At 35.0% G+C, this 12,057-nt stretch overlaps 3 protein-coding genes, 3 non-coding genes and 1 pseudogene across 11 annotated transcripts; 3 read left to right on the forward strand and 4 right to left on the reverse strand.

Annotated features, from left to right (window-relative positions):
• Positions 1 to 5: 5 nt before the first annotated feature.
• On the reverse strand, positions 6 to 2,654 carry F35E12.2 (the record flags this gene model as incomplete). 2 transcript variants are annotated; one of them, NM_001356748.2, is made up of 9 exons in its annotated part: positions 6 to 231; positions 280 to 403; positions 888 to 995; positions 1,151 to 1,331; positions 1,379 to 1,545; positions 1,596 to 1,812; positions 2,014 to 2,233; positions 2,277 to 2,490; positions 2,588 to 2,654. In NM_001356748.2, the coding sequence occupies 9 exons, from the start codon at positions 2,652 to 2,654 to the stop codon at positions 27 to 29; spliced, it is 1,503 nt and encodes a 500-aa protein (NP_001343579.1). The 2 variants fall into 2 exon arrangements, with proteins under 2 accessions (NP_001343579.1, NP_001379506.1); NM_001392641.1 differs by lacking the exons at positions 888 to 995; positions 1,151 to 1,331; positions 1,379 to 1,545; ... (2 more) ...; positions 2,277 to 2,490; positions 2,588 to 2,654 and having other exon boundaries at positions 27 to 231; positions 280 to 383.
• Positions 278 to 418, forward strand: F35E12.12. The gene has a single exon (NR_069912.1). It is a non-coding gene; the product is annotated as an Unclassified non-coding RNA F35E12.12 (non-coding RNA).
• Positions 703 to 796, forward strand: F35E12.11. Its single transcript, NR_069913.1, has one exon. It is a non-coding gene; the product is annotated as an Unclassified non-coding RNA F35E12.11 (non-coding RNA).
• Positions 2,655 to 3,646: 992 nt separating the features above from the next.
• Positions 3,647 to 4,786, forward strand: fbxa-181 (F-box domain-containing protein). Its single transcript, NM_073997.3, has 3 exons — positions 3,647 to 3,730; positions 3,781 to 4,435; positions 4,499 to 4,786. The coding sequence occupies exons 1-3, from the start codon at positions 3,678 to 3,680 to the stop codon at positions 4,679 to 4,681; spliced, it is 891 nt and encodes a 296-aa protein (NP_506398.1). The 5' UTR covers positions 3,647 to 3,677; the 3' UTR covers positions 4,682 to 4,786.
• A 747-nt stretch (positions 4,787 to 5,533) lies between these two features.
• Positions 5,534 to 8,557, reverse strand: dct-17 (CUB-like domain-containing protein). Of its 4 annotated transcripts, none has more exons than NM_001028708.6 (12): positions 8,471 to 8,557; positions 8,231 to 8,337; positions 8,094 to 8,185; positions 7,923 to 8,038; positions 7,672 to 7,772; positions 7,389 to 7,614; positions 7,176 to 7,342; positions 7,060 to 7,130; positions 6,685 to 7,011; positions 6,473 to 6,635; positions 6,365 to 6,424; positions 5,534 to 5,693 (listed from the first exon to the last, which is right to left on the reverse strand). In NM_001028708.6, the coding sequence occupies exons 1-12, from the start codon at positions 8,544 to 8,546 to the stop codon at positions 5,586 to 5,588; spliced, it is 1,614 nt and encodes a 537-aa protein (NP_001023879.1). In that variant the 5' UTR covers positions 8,547 to 8,557; the 3' UTR covers positions 5,534 to 5,585. The 4 variants fall into 4 exon arrangements, with proteins under 4 accessions (NP_001023879.1, NP_001023878.1, NP_001023880.1 ...); NM_001028709.5 differs by having other exon boundaries at positions 5,537 to 5,693; positions 6,245 to 6,424; NM_001028706.7 differs by having other exon boundaries at positions 5,543 to 5,693; positions 5,759 to 6,424; positions 8,471 to 8,549.
• Positions 8,558 to 9,278: 721 nt separating this feature from the next.
• F35E12.4 lies at positions 9,279 to 11,160 on the reverse strand (annotated as a pseudogene). Its single transcript has 9 exons — positions 11,091 to 11,160; positions 10,941 to 11,047; positions 10,787 to 10,878; positions 10,626 to 10,740; positions 10,412 to 10,512; positions 10,140 to 10,365; positions 9,854 to 10,094; positions 9,669 to 9,810; positions 9,279 to 9,386 (listed from the first exon to the last, which is right to left on the reverse strand). Coding segments are annotated over exons 1-9 (1,202 nt in total).
• A 654-nt stretch (positions 11,161 to 11,814) lies between these two features.
• Positions 11,815 to 11,929, reverse strand: F35E12.13. Its single transcript, NR_131699.1, has one exon. It is a non-coding gene; the product is annotated as an Unclassified non-coding RNA F35E12.13 (non-coding RNA).
• Between the last annotated feature and the right edge of the window lie 128 nt (positions 11,930 to 12,057).

Here is a 12,057-nt window from a genome sequence, read left to right on the forward strand (position 1 = left end):
AAAAGTTTTAAATGGTAACTTTTTTATTATGAATAAATAAAATTTGAAAACTTTAAATAAAAGCAAATTACAATAATCATCGAAATTGTTAATTCTGACTTTTTAAAATTAATTTGCTTCATGTCAAAACTGACAACTGCCATTGAATTTCGATCCCATCCATCATATGAAATTTGCATAAAATTACCTTTCGCTTCTCTTCGAGTCCAATAGTCGGTGCTTTCGGAAACACTGGAACTTTGTAAAATTCAAAATTTTAGGAGGAACAAATGTACATACAATTCCTTATATGAAAAGTTGTTTGATGCAGTTGGCCCTGTTTTTATGGTCAATGATTCTCCGGTCGCTGAAATCCGAACATCTTTCACATTCACACCGAACATGAATTTTTGATCTCGATCTTCTGGAAATGAAAACACCATGTGATATTTTAATATGAAATTCTTGGTGAAATTAAGGTTTGGAGTTTATAAACACTCAACTTACGATGTGCACATAAAGTCTACAATAAAGCTACAGCTATTCAATCACTATTTGTAAACACAAATAAAAATAATAAAGTCAAACCATTTCGAAACTACAGAGTATTTCGAAACATAACACAATGTTAGGAAGTTTCTTATGAACTGTCAGCTGCTTGCGTGTTTATCTGTATATAAACAACCAATCATTTTCAGCATTTCAGTTCGGTCCGGAGTTGATGGGTTATTTATTCTCTCGATTCAAATGCTCTTCACAATGCTTCACAGTGGTTAATAATGCTTGTTTCTCCCATCAACAACAACTTGACCGAATTTTTTTTGATTTACTTAACTTGCTGGCAGCGCTATTGGCACACATACATCATGCACTCGCCCCCTTTCTTCAAAATTTCCATTAAAAATTACCGAATTGAAAAGAGAATGCAGGCGCTGTGAACGGGTCCCAAAGAGACGGTGAGAAAATAGTCCCTCTCCTTCCATCATACGGTTTCAGCCATTTTTCAGCCATTGATTCTGAAACGAAGTTTTTGAAACTCTGATCGAGCTAGCCCAAAACTAACTTCTTGTAAGCTTCGAAAAAATTTTACTCAGGTCACAATTTTGAAATTGTGTACCTATGAGTTTGAAGAAAAAGGAAACTTTCAATAATTAGCGAAAGAAAATCTTACGGGTCAGTGAAGTGTCCAATGTAACTGCGATGCCACTGTAATGATTTATCATTGTGAACATTCGCGCGGGAATCAATTGAGGAAAGTAAGAGTCCAGTGCAGAAGACATCGTATAGTTAAGCAGGGTTGAAGTGTTGTAAGTAGGTGACAACGGACGGAGTTCAATGTAAGTTTTTGAGATCTGAAAGATTTTCAATTAGCTGTAACCATATCATTTATCAATATCACATTTGTTTTTGATTTATGAAATTTGAGTACTGTCCAATAAAAATGTTGACAATCCGAGCATATCCAAGTATAAGCTGTTCCCTGATCACTTGCATCAAACAATTCTCCAGTTGTTCTTTGATTTCGGCTTGTCAAAATAGCTTTATACTTTGAAAACACCACAATTTCTGTAAAAGAACATTGATTGCAACTACTCAAATTACTCGAGAACTCTCACTTGAAAAGTCATTTCCAATCAAATAAGATGGAGATTTAACGTCGTAAAAATTCACAATAGTGATATTATTTGATGTTGAGTATTTTTGTCTTTTTAAGAAATTCGAAAGTCGAGCGACCATTCTGCAATTTGTAACATCTCCACAGTCATAGACAAATATAAAATCGAGAAGAGCGTCGTAATCCTGCGTGTTTTTAACAGCAATGTTGAGGGCAACCTGAAAGGAAAACTATGTGCTTTAAAAATAAATAAAAAAAGAACTGTATAAACTGTATCAGTAGTCCGGATTTAGATTACCTAAATAACAACGCGCAAGGAAAAGCAAGAACCACTTTTATATTGCTATATTGAAATAAACATTTCAAAAAAAGTGATATGTTTTGAAACTTAAATTCTATGTTTCATGAAATACACTTACCCTATCCTTATCCTTTGAATGAAAAGTATAATACCGATTTTTCATGTTTCCCAATGAAAAATACTCTCCAGTTGGAATAAGAACATGTTGATACTTTTTTGCAATATTCACAAATTCGTAAATTGCAAACATTTGACTTGTGTTACTGATTGTATTTATATGAAGTATTGCACTTGGAGCCGATGACCATTGATCAATGTGTTGATTTGGGGTGATAAGTCTCTAATTCATTAATTTCAAATTTTTTAAAATTTATTTCCTACATATGAACAACGCCCAAACTATCCGTAAACGTGATATTATCTCCAAGAAGTTGATCATAATGTGTGCTGATCGAGAAATGAAGTGCCCAGCCGGGATAAACGTAGAAATTATAAGCACAGTCATACAGGGCAGGTATTACTGATAGACCAACACGACCATATGGTATCACACCAATTGGACCACTTTCAGCAGTGATGAAGTTACTCGGACATACTGAAATGAAGGAGATGGGCCACTTTATGAAATTTCGGTTCACTTTTGCAAGTGAATATTTTCGAAACTCTCGGAAAACAAATCTTATTAAACCTACCGAAACTATTTTCGGCAGAAATTGAAGTGTATGTCAAAAAGTCAAGAATCAACGTGATGAAGAACATCTTGCTCAGAAATACATATTTTCATCTTCTTGTTCGTTCTTTTTGTATTGACATGTAGTAGACAGCATCAATTTTTTATGTTCCACCCTCAACTATTTCATAGACTCTTGAACCGTCAGACAAAAACAAAATCGTCATAAAATAAAAATATGTTTTATTGCAGAAAAAGTGATTTTTAGAATATCAAAGCAGATATGACGAGCAAGGCATTGTAGACAATATAAACATGTGTTTTTGTAATAGCAGTTTTTTTGTAAAATTTGCTATGTTGGAAACTCGGGCTATAAAGGAAAGTGCTTGAATGTTTGAATGGCGTTGTGGAATGTGAAATCATAACACAATTATTACGGGAAAATTGATGATTCAATTTACTTAAATACAGAAAATTTTAAACAAAAATAAATAATTATGAGCAACAATTTGTCAGTTGAAAATTGTTTGATAGGATTTTTAGTTACAGAGTTATGCTTGTTTGAAAAGTTTGATTTTTAACAATACCTGAAAGGGGATACCTTTATGGCCAGCACTGTTTGCTATGTTTGTGTTTATAGTTTGACCTATCGATCTAAATTCCTGCATGTAGTGATCTGCCCTTAGCCCGCTTGTTTTTGCATTGCCACCCTAGGGTGGCAATGCTGTTAATGCTGTTAGGCAATGCTGTTTTGTGTTAAAAGATTTTAGGAGTCGAAACATGCGACAAAGGTCTGGATTGCCTTAAAAGCTTATACTTTTCGAAAATTTGGCAATTTGCCAAAAATTTGACTGGAATTTTTTTAAATCTAAATTTTTTTTAGTGTTTTGTGATGATATTTGATCGTTTTGGATCACTATAAGTGTATTTTGACAAAGTTTCCACTTGCGCTACTCCTCCTTTAACTATTTTTTCAACAGCTTTTCTAGTTTTCTTGTCAAAATTTTGTAGATTATTCGTATATTTTGAGTGAAAATGAAACCACCAAAACACCACTATATTCAAATCATTGATTTTTCAGGACCGATCCAGTTCCACCTACTTTGGAGACTATGCCTTTAGACGTGATGAACAAAATTGTGAACACACTGGGATTCATCAACTCGTGAGAAACATTTTATAGAAACTTCAAAACGTTTAATGAAACATTTTCAGATTGGTGCTGATGAAAGTGTCAAAAAAATTAAGTGGATTTGTGAAAGACACTAAATTTGAGATTGATGAGCTTGAAGTATATTTTGAAATTGGACGATCCGAAATCCGTTTCAAGCGATACGTTATCGAATTTGTGGCTGAGGTACAACCGTTATCCTTTTCTTACGATTCTTACGAAGAAGATGGCTCTAGAAAAGACAAAAAGAAAACATTTGTAGCTGGAAAGGGCCAATTGGACCAATTTTCCGAGAATCTCAAGTGGTTGTTTCAAAATAGAAAAATTTCATTGAACAAATTCAAGTTGGTTATTCCTGACGACGATGATGAGGAGTCCCGCAAGAAATATATGGACTGCGTTGTGGAAGCTCTGAGATCGGCGGAAAATTTGAGTTCAAGGAATGTAAAAACTTCTTGTCTTTCGTCGGCAGAAATTTCACAAATATTGCCTATCTTCCCTGCAAAAAATCTGGAATACATTGAATTCTTTGAATGCGACTTTGCTGGATATGAGCAGCTGGTCCATTTGGAGCAATGGAAGAAAGCTGAACGATGTATTAAATGTTCCGAATTGAATATTCCGATGGAGTTCTTCTTGCAGTTCAAGCGTGTTAAAGTTGATATTGAGCCAGGAGAGGATCCAACTGTAATTCGTGATGTGAGATTTTGTTTACATTGTCTAGTTAAAGCTGATTATCAAAATTATTGAATGATTTTTTAGGTGATCGATAATTCCAACAATCTCGAAAGTGTTTTGATTCAGTGTTGCTCAATGAACATCAATTATATCAATGAAGTCGTCAGTGTCTTTAATTTGAAGGAAGATTCAATGTATCTTACTCCAAACAAGAAATCGTTTACTGTAAATGTTTCTGAACGTCAAATCTTCATTAAAACACTCTAAGAATACGACTTGTTCCAAATGAATTTTTATTCGACGTTTGAATGTAATTTTTGATTTCTATTTGATATGTGTACACCAAAAAGAATAAACGTTTTTGATTTTTCCCAAAATAAAGCTCAATATTCAAAATTTGCTCCTGGAATTGTTCAAGTTTTTGCTGGATGCGCTTGATGGAGTAAAAACGTTCAGGTGTCCGGTATCAGAATAATTTGCTAATATTAATGTCTGAAACAATCACAATTAGTGAAAGTTACGAATTAAAACGCTAAAAATGGAATAAAATTGCAGTCTGTGTGCAAACAATAGTTACCGAAAAATATTTCAAAACTGATTGCCGCGCGTTTGCTATAAGACCGCCTGAGATTTTCGAGAAAATTTTTTTGTTTTTTTACAAATTTTCTCATTTTCAGACGTTTAAGCCTAAAAAGAAGCTCTCAAACAACTTTTTTTCCAGCCTTGATTCAGTAAAATATAGTGGGATTTCGCAAAATAAAGGAAATCCTATACTAATTCTAATTTTTTCGAGTTAATGTCTTGAGACCCGAAGAACTCGGGGGATGTCCAATTGGGGGGATTACCAACTCGGGGGATTGGCCCCGCCCACAGAACCGTGGCTTGCAATACGCCCATTTCTGCAACTGCCGCACGGTTTTAAAACTGTATTTTTATCAATAGAGCGAGGATTAACAAGAAAACATAATTTTAAAACCGTGCGGCAGTTGCAGAAATGGGCGTATTGCAAGCCACGGTTCTGTGGGCGGGGCAATCCCCCGAGTTGGTAATCCCCCCAATTGGACATCCCCCGAGTTCTTCGGGTCTCAATGTCTTGAAGGAGCACAATTATGACTGGTAAAATGCACGAATAAATTTTTATTAAAATAAAATAAACATGTTTTTGTTGATATTATAGCGTTAAAGCTGAAATGACAATGATTAGAAAACCAGCAGAGAATAGAGATGATGTTCCTTTCGTTGTTGTTTCCACGTGAACACTTGTTGCGGTGGAGCCCGTCTGCAAAATTATATTGTAAGTTTTAAAACGAACATGGTCATTTCTTTTCGTATAAACTATCGTACCAAACGTTTTGGATTAACAGTGCTGATTTCTGTGAAAAATTGGGTAGTGCCAATTGTGAAGGAAGAAGGTGTTGTGTGGTGTAGAATTGGGTCGGTAGATATAGGAGTTTGAACCGATTGAGTTGCAGTTGTGAGATCAACAGTTTTCGAGGTAGTTTTAGAAGTTAAGACACCGGGAATTGGGGTTGTATGAGTGGTAATTGTTAAAGCTGAAGTAGACGGCGCTGCGGAAGTAGGTGTAGCTGTGTAGGCAAGACTAGATTTTGTGATGACAATTGGTGATAGTTTTGTTGTGGAAGATCTTGTAGTTATGAGAGAAGGAGTGATTGGGGTTTTTGTAGAAGGTGTTGCGATAGAGGCAGTGGAAATATTTTGTGTTGTTATGGGGATTGGGGTGGTGGATGCAGTTGAACTAGCCTGTGCCAGTTTTTGGTAAGTCGTTGTACTTTGCATGGGCCTTGTTGATTTTGTGGTTGAACTACTCACATTTATGCTAGTGGTAGTTTTTGATGTGATTGGTGAAGATGACTTATTTGTGGTAACAATGGATTGTGATGTAATGGTGCTTGTAACGGTGGAAACAACTGGTGCAGTGCTAGAACTCACTCGAGTAGCTCGTGTTGAGACTGAGGTAACTATCGGTGCAGTTGAAAAGCTTCCCGAAGGCTAAAACAAAAGAATGCCATACAAAACGATACATGATGAAAAACTCACAACTACTGTAGTTCCAGGGCTCTGAGTTGTTCCATCAGGATTCAATCGATCGATCATAACAAAGTTAAGAATGACTTCTGATGTCTTCGATCCTGTATACTTCAAGTTTAAGTATCTTCCGATCCCTGATAAATAAGCGTCGCTTTTAGTGTCTTTGTTGTATCTAGAAATGTACGTTTAAAAATATATAAGTTAGGATCTAATTTTCATACTTCTTGTCTAAAGTTGTGAGACCATCAACAGATCCTACTTGCACATCCAGCTCATCTCCATCATTTTCCAGCTTCACTGTTTGAAGATTAATGGAGAAATTGTAGACTTTCACTGGATCCGAAAAAGTGTAATCAAACTTTGGTTCCGCGGCAGGATTCCAAATTTGTGGAGAGTAGACTGATCTTGATTGCCCTGGTGCTGCCGCAAAATCGTTTTGGGGAACTCCAGGCTTTACTACAAAAGTGACAGAAGCATTGTGAATATGGAAGGTAGCCATTGGAGATGGAATAAGTTGTGGGAAACTGCTGTTTGAATTGGTGGAATATCTGAAATTGTAGACGTTTTAATAGAATCACGCAAGTATCAACACATACGGATATTTAAGTACTGGCTGCAATTTTTGAGTCGGAGACATTCCTTGAACTTCGATATATCCCGATGCATTCTAAACTCATTTTCACTGAATTTATTTTTCTGCGCCTCCTCAAACCTCAAATTTCCTGTCAAACGTCATTGCCCCAATTGTGAAGCTCGAGCAATCATTACAAATGAATGTGTACCACGAATCAGGCTCAAGTTCATAATTACCCATGTATCCGTCCAATTCCTTATCAGAGTCAATCACAAAAACCGAATATTGACCCATATTTTCGACGGCTGAAAATAATTATTTCCTGAATATTTGATATTTTCCGCAACATACTTGATGCATCATTTCCCAAAAGCAATGAATCCGATGGCATTCCATACAAATCCAAAAGTGTCAAAGTGTTTGAAGTTGAGGAAACATCATATTGGGGTCTGCGATACAACTCTGTCAATCTTCCCAAGTATTTCGAATTCAAAATATCATTTCCATCGAAAACGAAAACCTCGTAGATACTTGTATCGACAAATCCAGTCTGACGTGACCCATATTTCAAGACTACCTAAAAATTAAAACAAAAACTTGTATAATTTTCCGAAAAAAAAAAACTATAACTCACCTGATCGTTATCAGCTGCTTGAACAGTGAAATATTTATCAGTCTCAAGTGTTGCATTGAAGTAAGTTCCAGTTGGCTTGATTACTTGTTGATAATTTGTCACTGAAAAATGCAGATATTCGAAGTTTACTTGCTCTACCTGCCTATGTGCCTGTGCCTACAGCATGATTTTTTACACATTTAGATTTTGAATTTGCCGTTGTATTGACTTTGAATAGTTTATGACGTATTTTTTGAAAATCAAATACTTACTGTCAATGTATGTGTAAGTTGCGAAAAATGTCAAATTTCCAGTTTTAGAGATAACTTCATATGGTAGTGTCTGGTTGACAGCATATTCGACTTCCTTTTCGGCTGGTGAAGAAATACTAAACCCGATTATTTTGAAATTAATGAATTGAATATTATTCTAAAATGACTTACTAAAAATAATCGAATTTTATAGAATCACCAGGCGAGACATCGTACACTGCTGACGTTTCCATTTTTATTGCAAATCCCTTGGGAATATCAAACTGAAATATTTATTCATCTAGAGTTCAAACTGAAAGCTAACTCACAATGTATGTACAGTCAGTTCCAGCCGGAATTTTAGTCATTGACGTGGCTCCAGCTGGGATTGCTCCAGTCATCCCGGTGTCTTTGGTAATATGGATTGTAGGACATGCTGAAAATTTTAAATTTATGTACGAAATGTCCTTCTTACGAGCTCACAAGTATGATGGTTTTGAAATTCCAGACAATACTTATTAGGTAAACTTTCAAAAACTGTTTATTGTAAAAAATATTTTAAAACCTACTGAAGTCATCGTCAGTTTTAGACAATATAATTAAATTTGAAGTGATTAACAGGAATGCAACAAATCGAGCCGACATGGTCTGAAAATTAATTCTGTGAAATACACATATTGAACACAATTCAGAATCATGTTTAAAAAAATCTCGATGGCAAATATTTGTAGTGTAGACTGTCTGAGTTGCAATTACGTGCATCTTTTTATAGGAAAAACCCCCGCAGAAACTTATCAGGGCGTTGCTCTCAAAACGGTTATCATCAAATAACGTAAAGTTTCGCAGAAGAAACGATGACGCTATCTTGAGACCTTTGACATTGGCGGTAGTTCTTTTGAGACCATTTATCATCATTTTGCGTTCCATTATGGAAATTATTGAAATTGTTTACACTTGGGTGTTTCTTCTGAAAATGTCTATAAAATAACCACATTAAAAATTGAGCCAGTATGTATGTGCATCATCGTTAGCTCAATCGTTGATTTGATTTTTTCACAGTTTGAAAATCTATATTCACAGTTGATATTCAATGTGGCAATAAAGAACCACGTATGACACTGTGGACTGGCGGAAAAATAACGGTGTTAGTCTTTCAGGTACACCAGATGGAAAACATCATAGAGTGCCCGGATCTTCGTTACGACAGATAAATCAAATTTTAGCGCAAAAATTTCCTCAATTTGTGCTCTCCGAAAACTGTATTTACGAAGGATGTTGCAGTTTTGTGAAGTACGATTTAATTTACTGAACTGAATGTATTTTTCGTTTTAGGCAGAACACAATTATTTTAATAAAAATTTTCATTTAAATTGAAGATCATAATAGCAAAATAACAACGATAATTATGAAGGATGATGCAGAAAAAAGAAAACTCGCTCCTCTTGTTGTTGCTTCAGCGTAACCGGTTGTCATCGAAGAGCTAGCCTGAAAATTTTGAATTTTAGAAAAAACATGAATTGGCAATTTTTTTTCGATATCAGTATCAGTTGTAAAAAACCAAAAAAGAAAAAGAGTATATTGAAAGTGCATGGTCGAAAGATACTTTAAGTATAACTTCAATTGAAGAACTTTCTCCGAAAATAAAACATTCTTACATGGCTGTTTACTTCCTTTAATTTTTAATGTAGTTGATAGTGTTGTTGAGGAGTTAGAGGTAATGTCAGGATGAGTTGTGTAAACCCGTTCAGACGGAACAATCGAACTTACAGATTGGGAGGCACTAGTAGTACCGACTACTTGCTGATAATTCGGTTTAATGGAAAAGTGAATACATGCGCTTTGAACATGAAAAGTCGCAATCTGGGATGGAATTAATCGATGAATATTTTTGTAGGTGTTAGGAGAATATCTGAATAAACAATTATTGACTTGTTCAAAACAAATAAACTTACGGATACTTGATCATTGGTTGAAGCTTCTGCGTCGGGGTCATTTCCTGGATTTCAAGATAACCGTTTTCACCACCTTTGTATTTTGAATCGAAAGTAATTGACTCGAGGAAAAACGTGGCACATTGATTGAAGATAAAAGTGAACCACGAATCATTTTTATTATTAACATTCACCATTGTTCCATTTAACTTTTTGTCCGAATCAATAATCAATATTCGGTATTGATCCATATTTTCGATTGCTGAATATTCATAAATGAAGGAACAATTTCAATTGATTAACCTACTAGATGCATCATTTGTCACAAAGAATGATTCAGACGGTGTTCCATAAAGATTCAATAATGTCAAAGTGGTTGAAGTGGAATACACTGCAAATTGAGGTGCATTGTACAGCTAAGTGAATCTGCCCAAATAATTTGAAGGGTCAATAGTTTCTCCATCAAATACAAATATTTCGTAGATCGAGTGATCATAGATTGTTTCCGGAAGAGAGCCATACTTTAGCCCCACCTGAATTGAACACTTTTATTATTTTAAATTTAAAATTTCTTCAAACCTGATCGTTCTCCAATGCTTTCACAGTGTAAAACTTGTTTGATTCGAGAGTAGTATTGAAGTATGTGCCAGTTGGTTTGATAACTTGTTCATAAATTGACACTGAAAATGATTTACGGTATAATGGCTCAAATTGCTACGAGCAAAGAAATATTATGACAAATTTCAATTCTATTGACGGACCCGGATAATGAGAATTTTTGTTTCACACTTACTATCAATGAATGAGTAGGTGGCGAAAATGTCAAATTTCCAGTCACAGAGACAACTTCATAGGCGAGGGTCTGGTTGACAGCATATTCTACTTCTTTGACTGCCGGAGAAGCAATGCTGTTAATTTAATTAAATGTCTAGAGATGAACACTTTAAAACTCACTAAAAATTGTCGAATTTGATATGAACATCATGTGAAGCATCGTAAATGGCCGATGTTTCAACTTTCATTGCATATCCTTTTGGGATGTCGAACTGAAACATTTTGATAGATTTTTTCATAGTTTTTGGGAAACTAAAATGAGAAATAAACAAACTAAATATGTGCAAGATGTCCCTGCAGGCACTTTGACCATGGAAGTTGCTCCGGAAGGAATAGCTCCAGTGAGACCATAGTCTTTTTTGATGGATGGATTCGGACAAACTAAAAAAAACACATTACAAGACAAAATAGCATATTTGCTCACCAAATTCAGCGTTCAAAAGGGCAGCAAAACTTGAAGATATTAATATATAAACCCAGCACTTGAAGATCATGGTTGGAAAAAAGCCATTGGCGGAGAAACTTTTTTTTTGAAACTTAAAAAAGATTGAAATGGACTGTTGAACTGTTGAACTGAGAGAATTAAATAAAGACTGTTGTGATAACGTTTTCTATGACTAACTTGGGTGTGGTGCAGAATCATAAATGACTGAAAAGGAAAAAATTCACAAGAACACAAATGAGAGCAAATTGTGATAAAACATTTGAAAGAAGTAATGTTGAATGGGACACCGTCCCAGAACATAATAGGGATTGATATTTAACAGGTGGCCTCAGTGTTCAAAAGGAAATTTGAACATTTTTGGGTTACGTCTGAGTTTTCGAAACCTCATTGCTTGAGAAGCATATTTAAAAAACTGAAATATTCATAAATTTGTTCTTCTTATTTCCAAATGTTTATCATCCCTTCTTATCAAAAAATACATTGATTCTCCATTGGGAAAATATAGCTTTTAAAAATTTGAAAACTTACACAGATAATTTGCACAATGCGAAGACCACGAATGTAAACATACTGTAAACAGTCCCGGTCCTCGATTGCAATGCGCATTATGCTGATAGTGAGACAAAATGTGCACAACCGTGTCTGTTCAAAAAAATAAAACACGTTAACTTTCAGTACAAGAAAGAAAAACTGCACCAAAAAAAATTCGGTCAAGTTGTTGTTGATGGGAGAAACAAGCATTATGAACCATTGTTAAGCATTGTGAAGAAGCATTTGAATCGAGAGAATAAATAACTCATCAACTCCGAACCGAACTGAAATACTGAAAATGATTGGTTGTTCATATACAGGTAAACATGCAAGCAGCTGACAGTTCTTAAGAAACTTCCTAACATTGTGTTATGTTTCGAAATACTCTGTAGTTTTGAAGTTGATTGATTTTTAA

Source organism: Caenorhabditis elegans, chromosome V (genome assembly GCF_000002985.6).
Source record: "Caenorhabditis elegans chromosome V".
NCBI lineage: Eukaryota > Metazoa > Nematoda > Chromadorea > Rhabditida > Rhabditidae > Caenorhabditis > Caenorhabditis elegans.

Excerpts from the sequence above, each read along its gene's own strand:
- dct-17 (NM_001028706.7), bottom strand. The coding sequence starts at position 8,546 with ATGTCGGCTCGATTTGTTGCATTCCTGTTAATCACTTCAAATTTAATT. Across the intron at positions 8,039-8,093 it reads ATAAAATTCGATTATTTTTA|TATTTCTTCACCAGCCGAAA; the intron begins GTAAGTCATTTT and ends AATCGGGTTTAG. Across the intron at positions 5,694-5,758 it reads CTGTTAATCCAAAACGTTTG|ACGGGCTCCACCGCAACAAG; the intron begins GTACGATAGTTT and ends ATAATTTTGCAG.
- fbxa-181 (NM_073997.3), top strand. The coding sequence starts at position 3,678 with ATGCCTTTAGACGTGATGAACAAAATTGTGAACACACTGGGATTCATC. Across the intron at positions 3,731-3,780 it reads ACACTGGGATTCATCAACTC|ATTGGTGCTGATGAAAGTGT; the intron begins GTGAGAAACATT and ends AAACATTTTCAG. Across the intron at positions 4,436-4,498 it reads ATCCAACTGTAATTCGTGAT|GTGATCGATAATTCCAACAA; the intron begins GTGAGATTTTGT and ends ATGATTTTTTAG.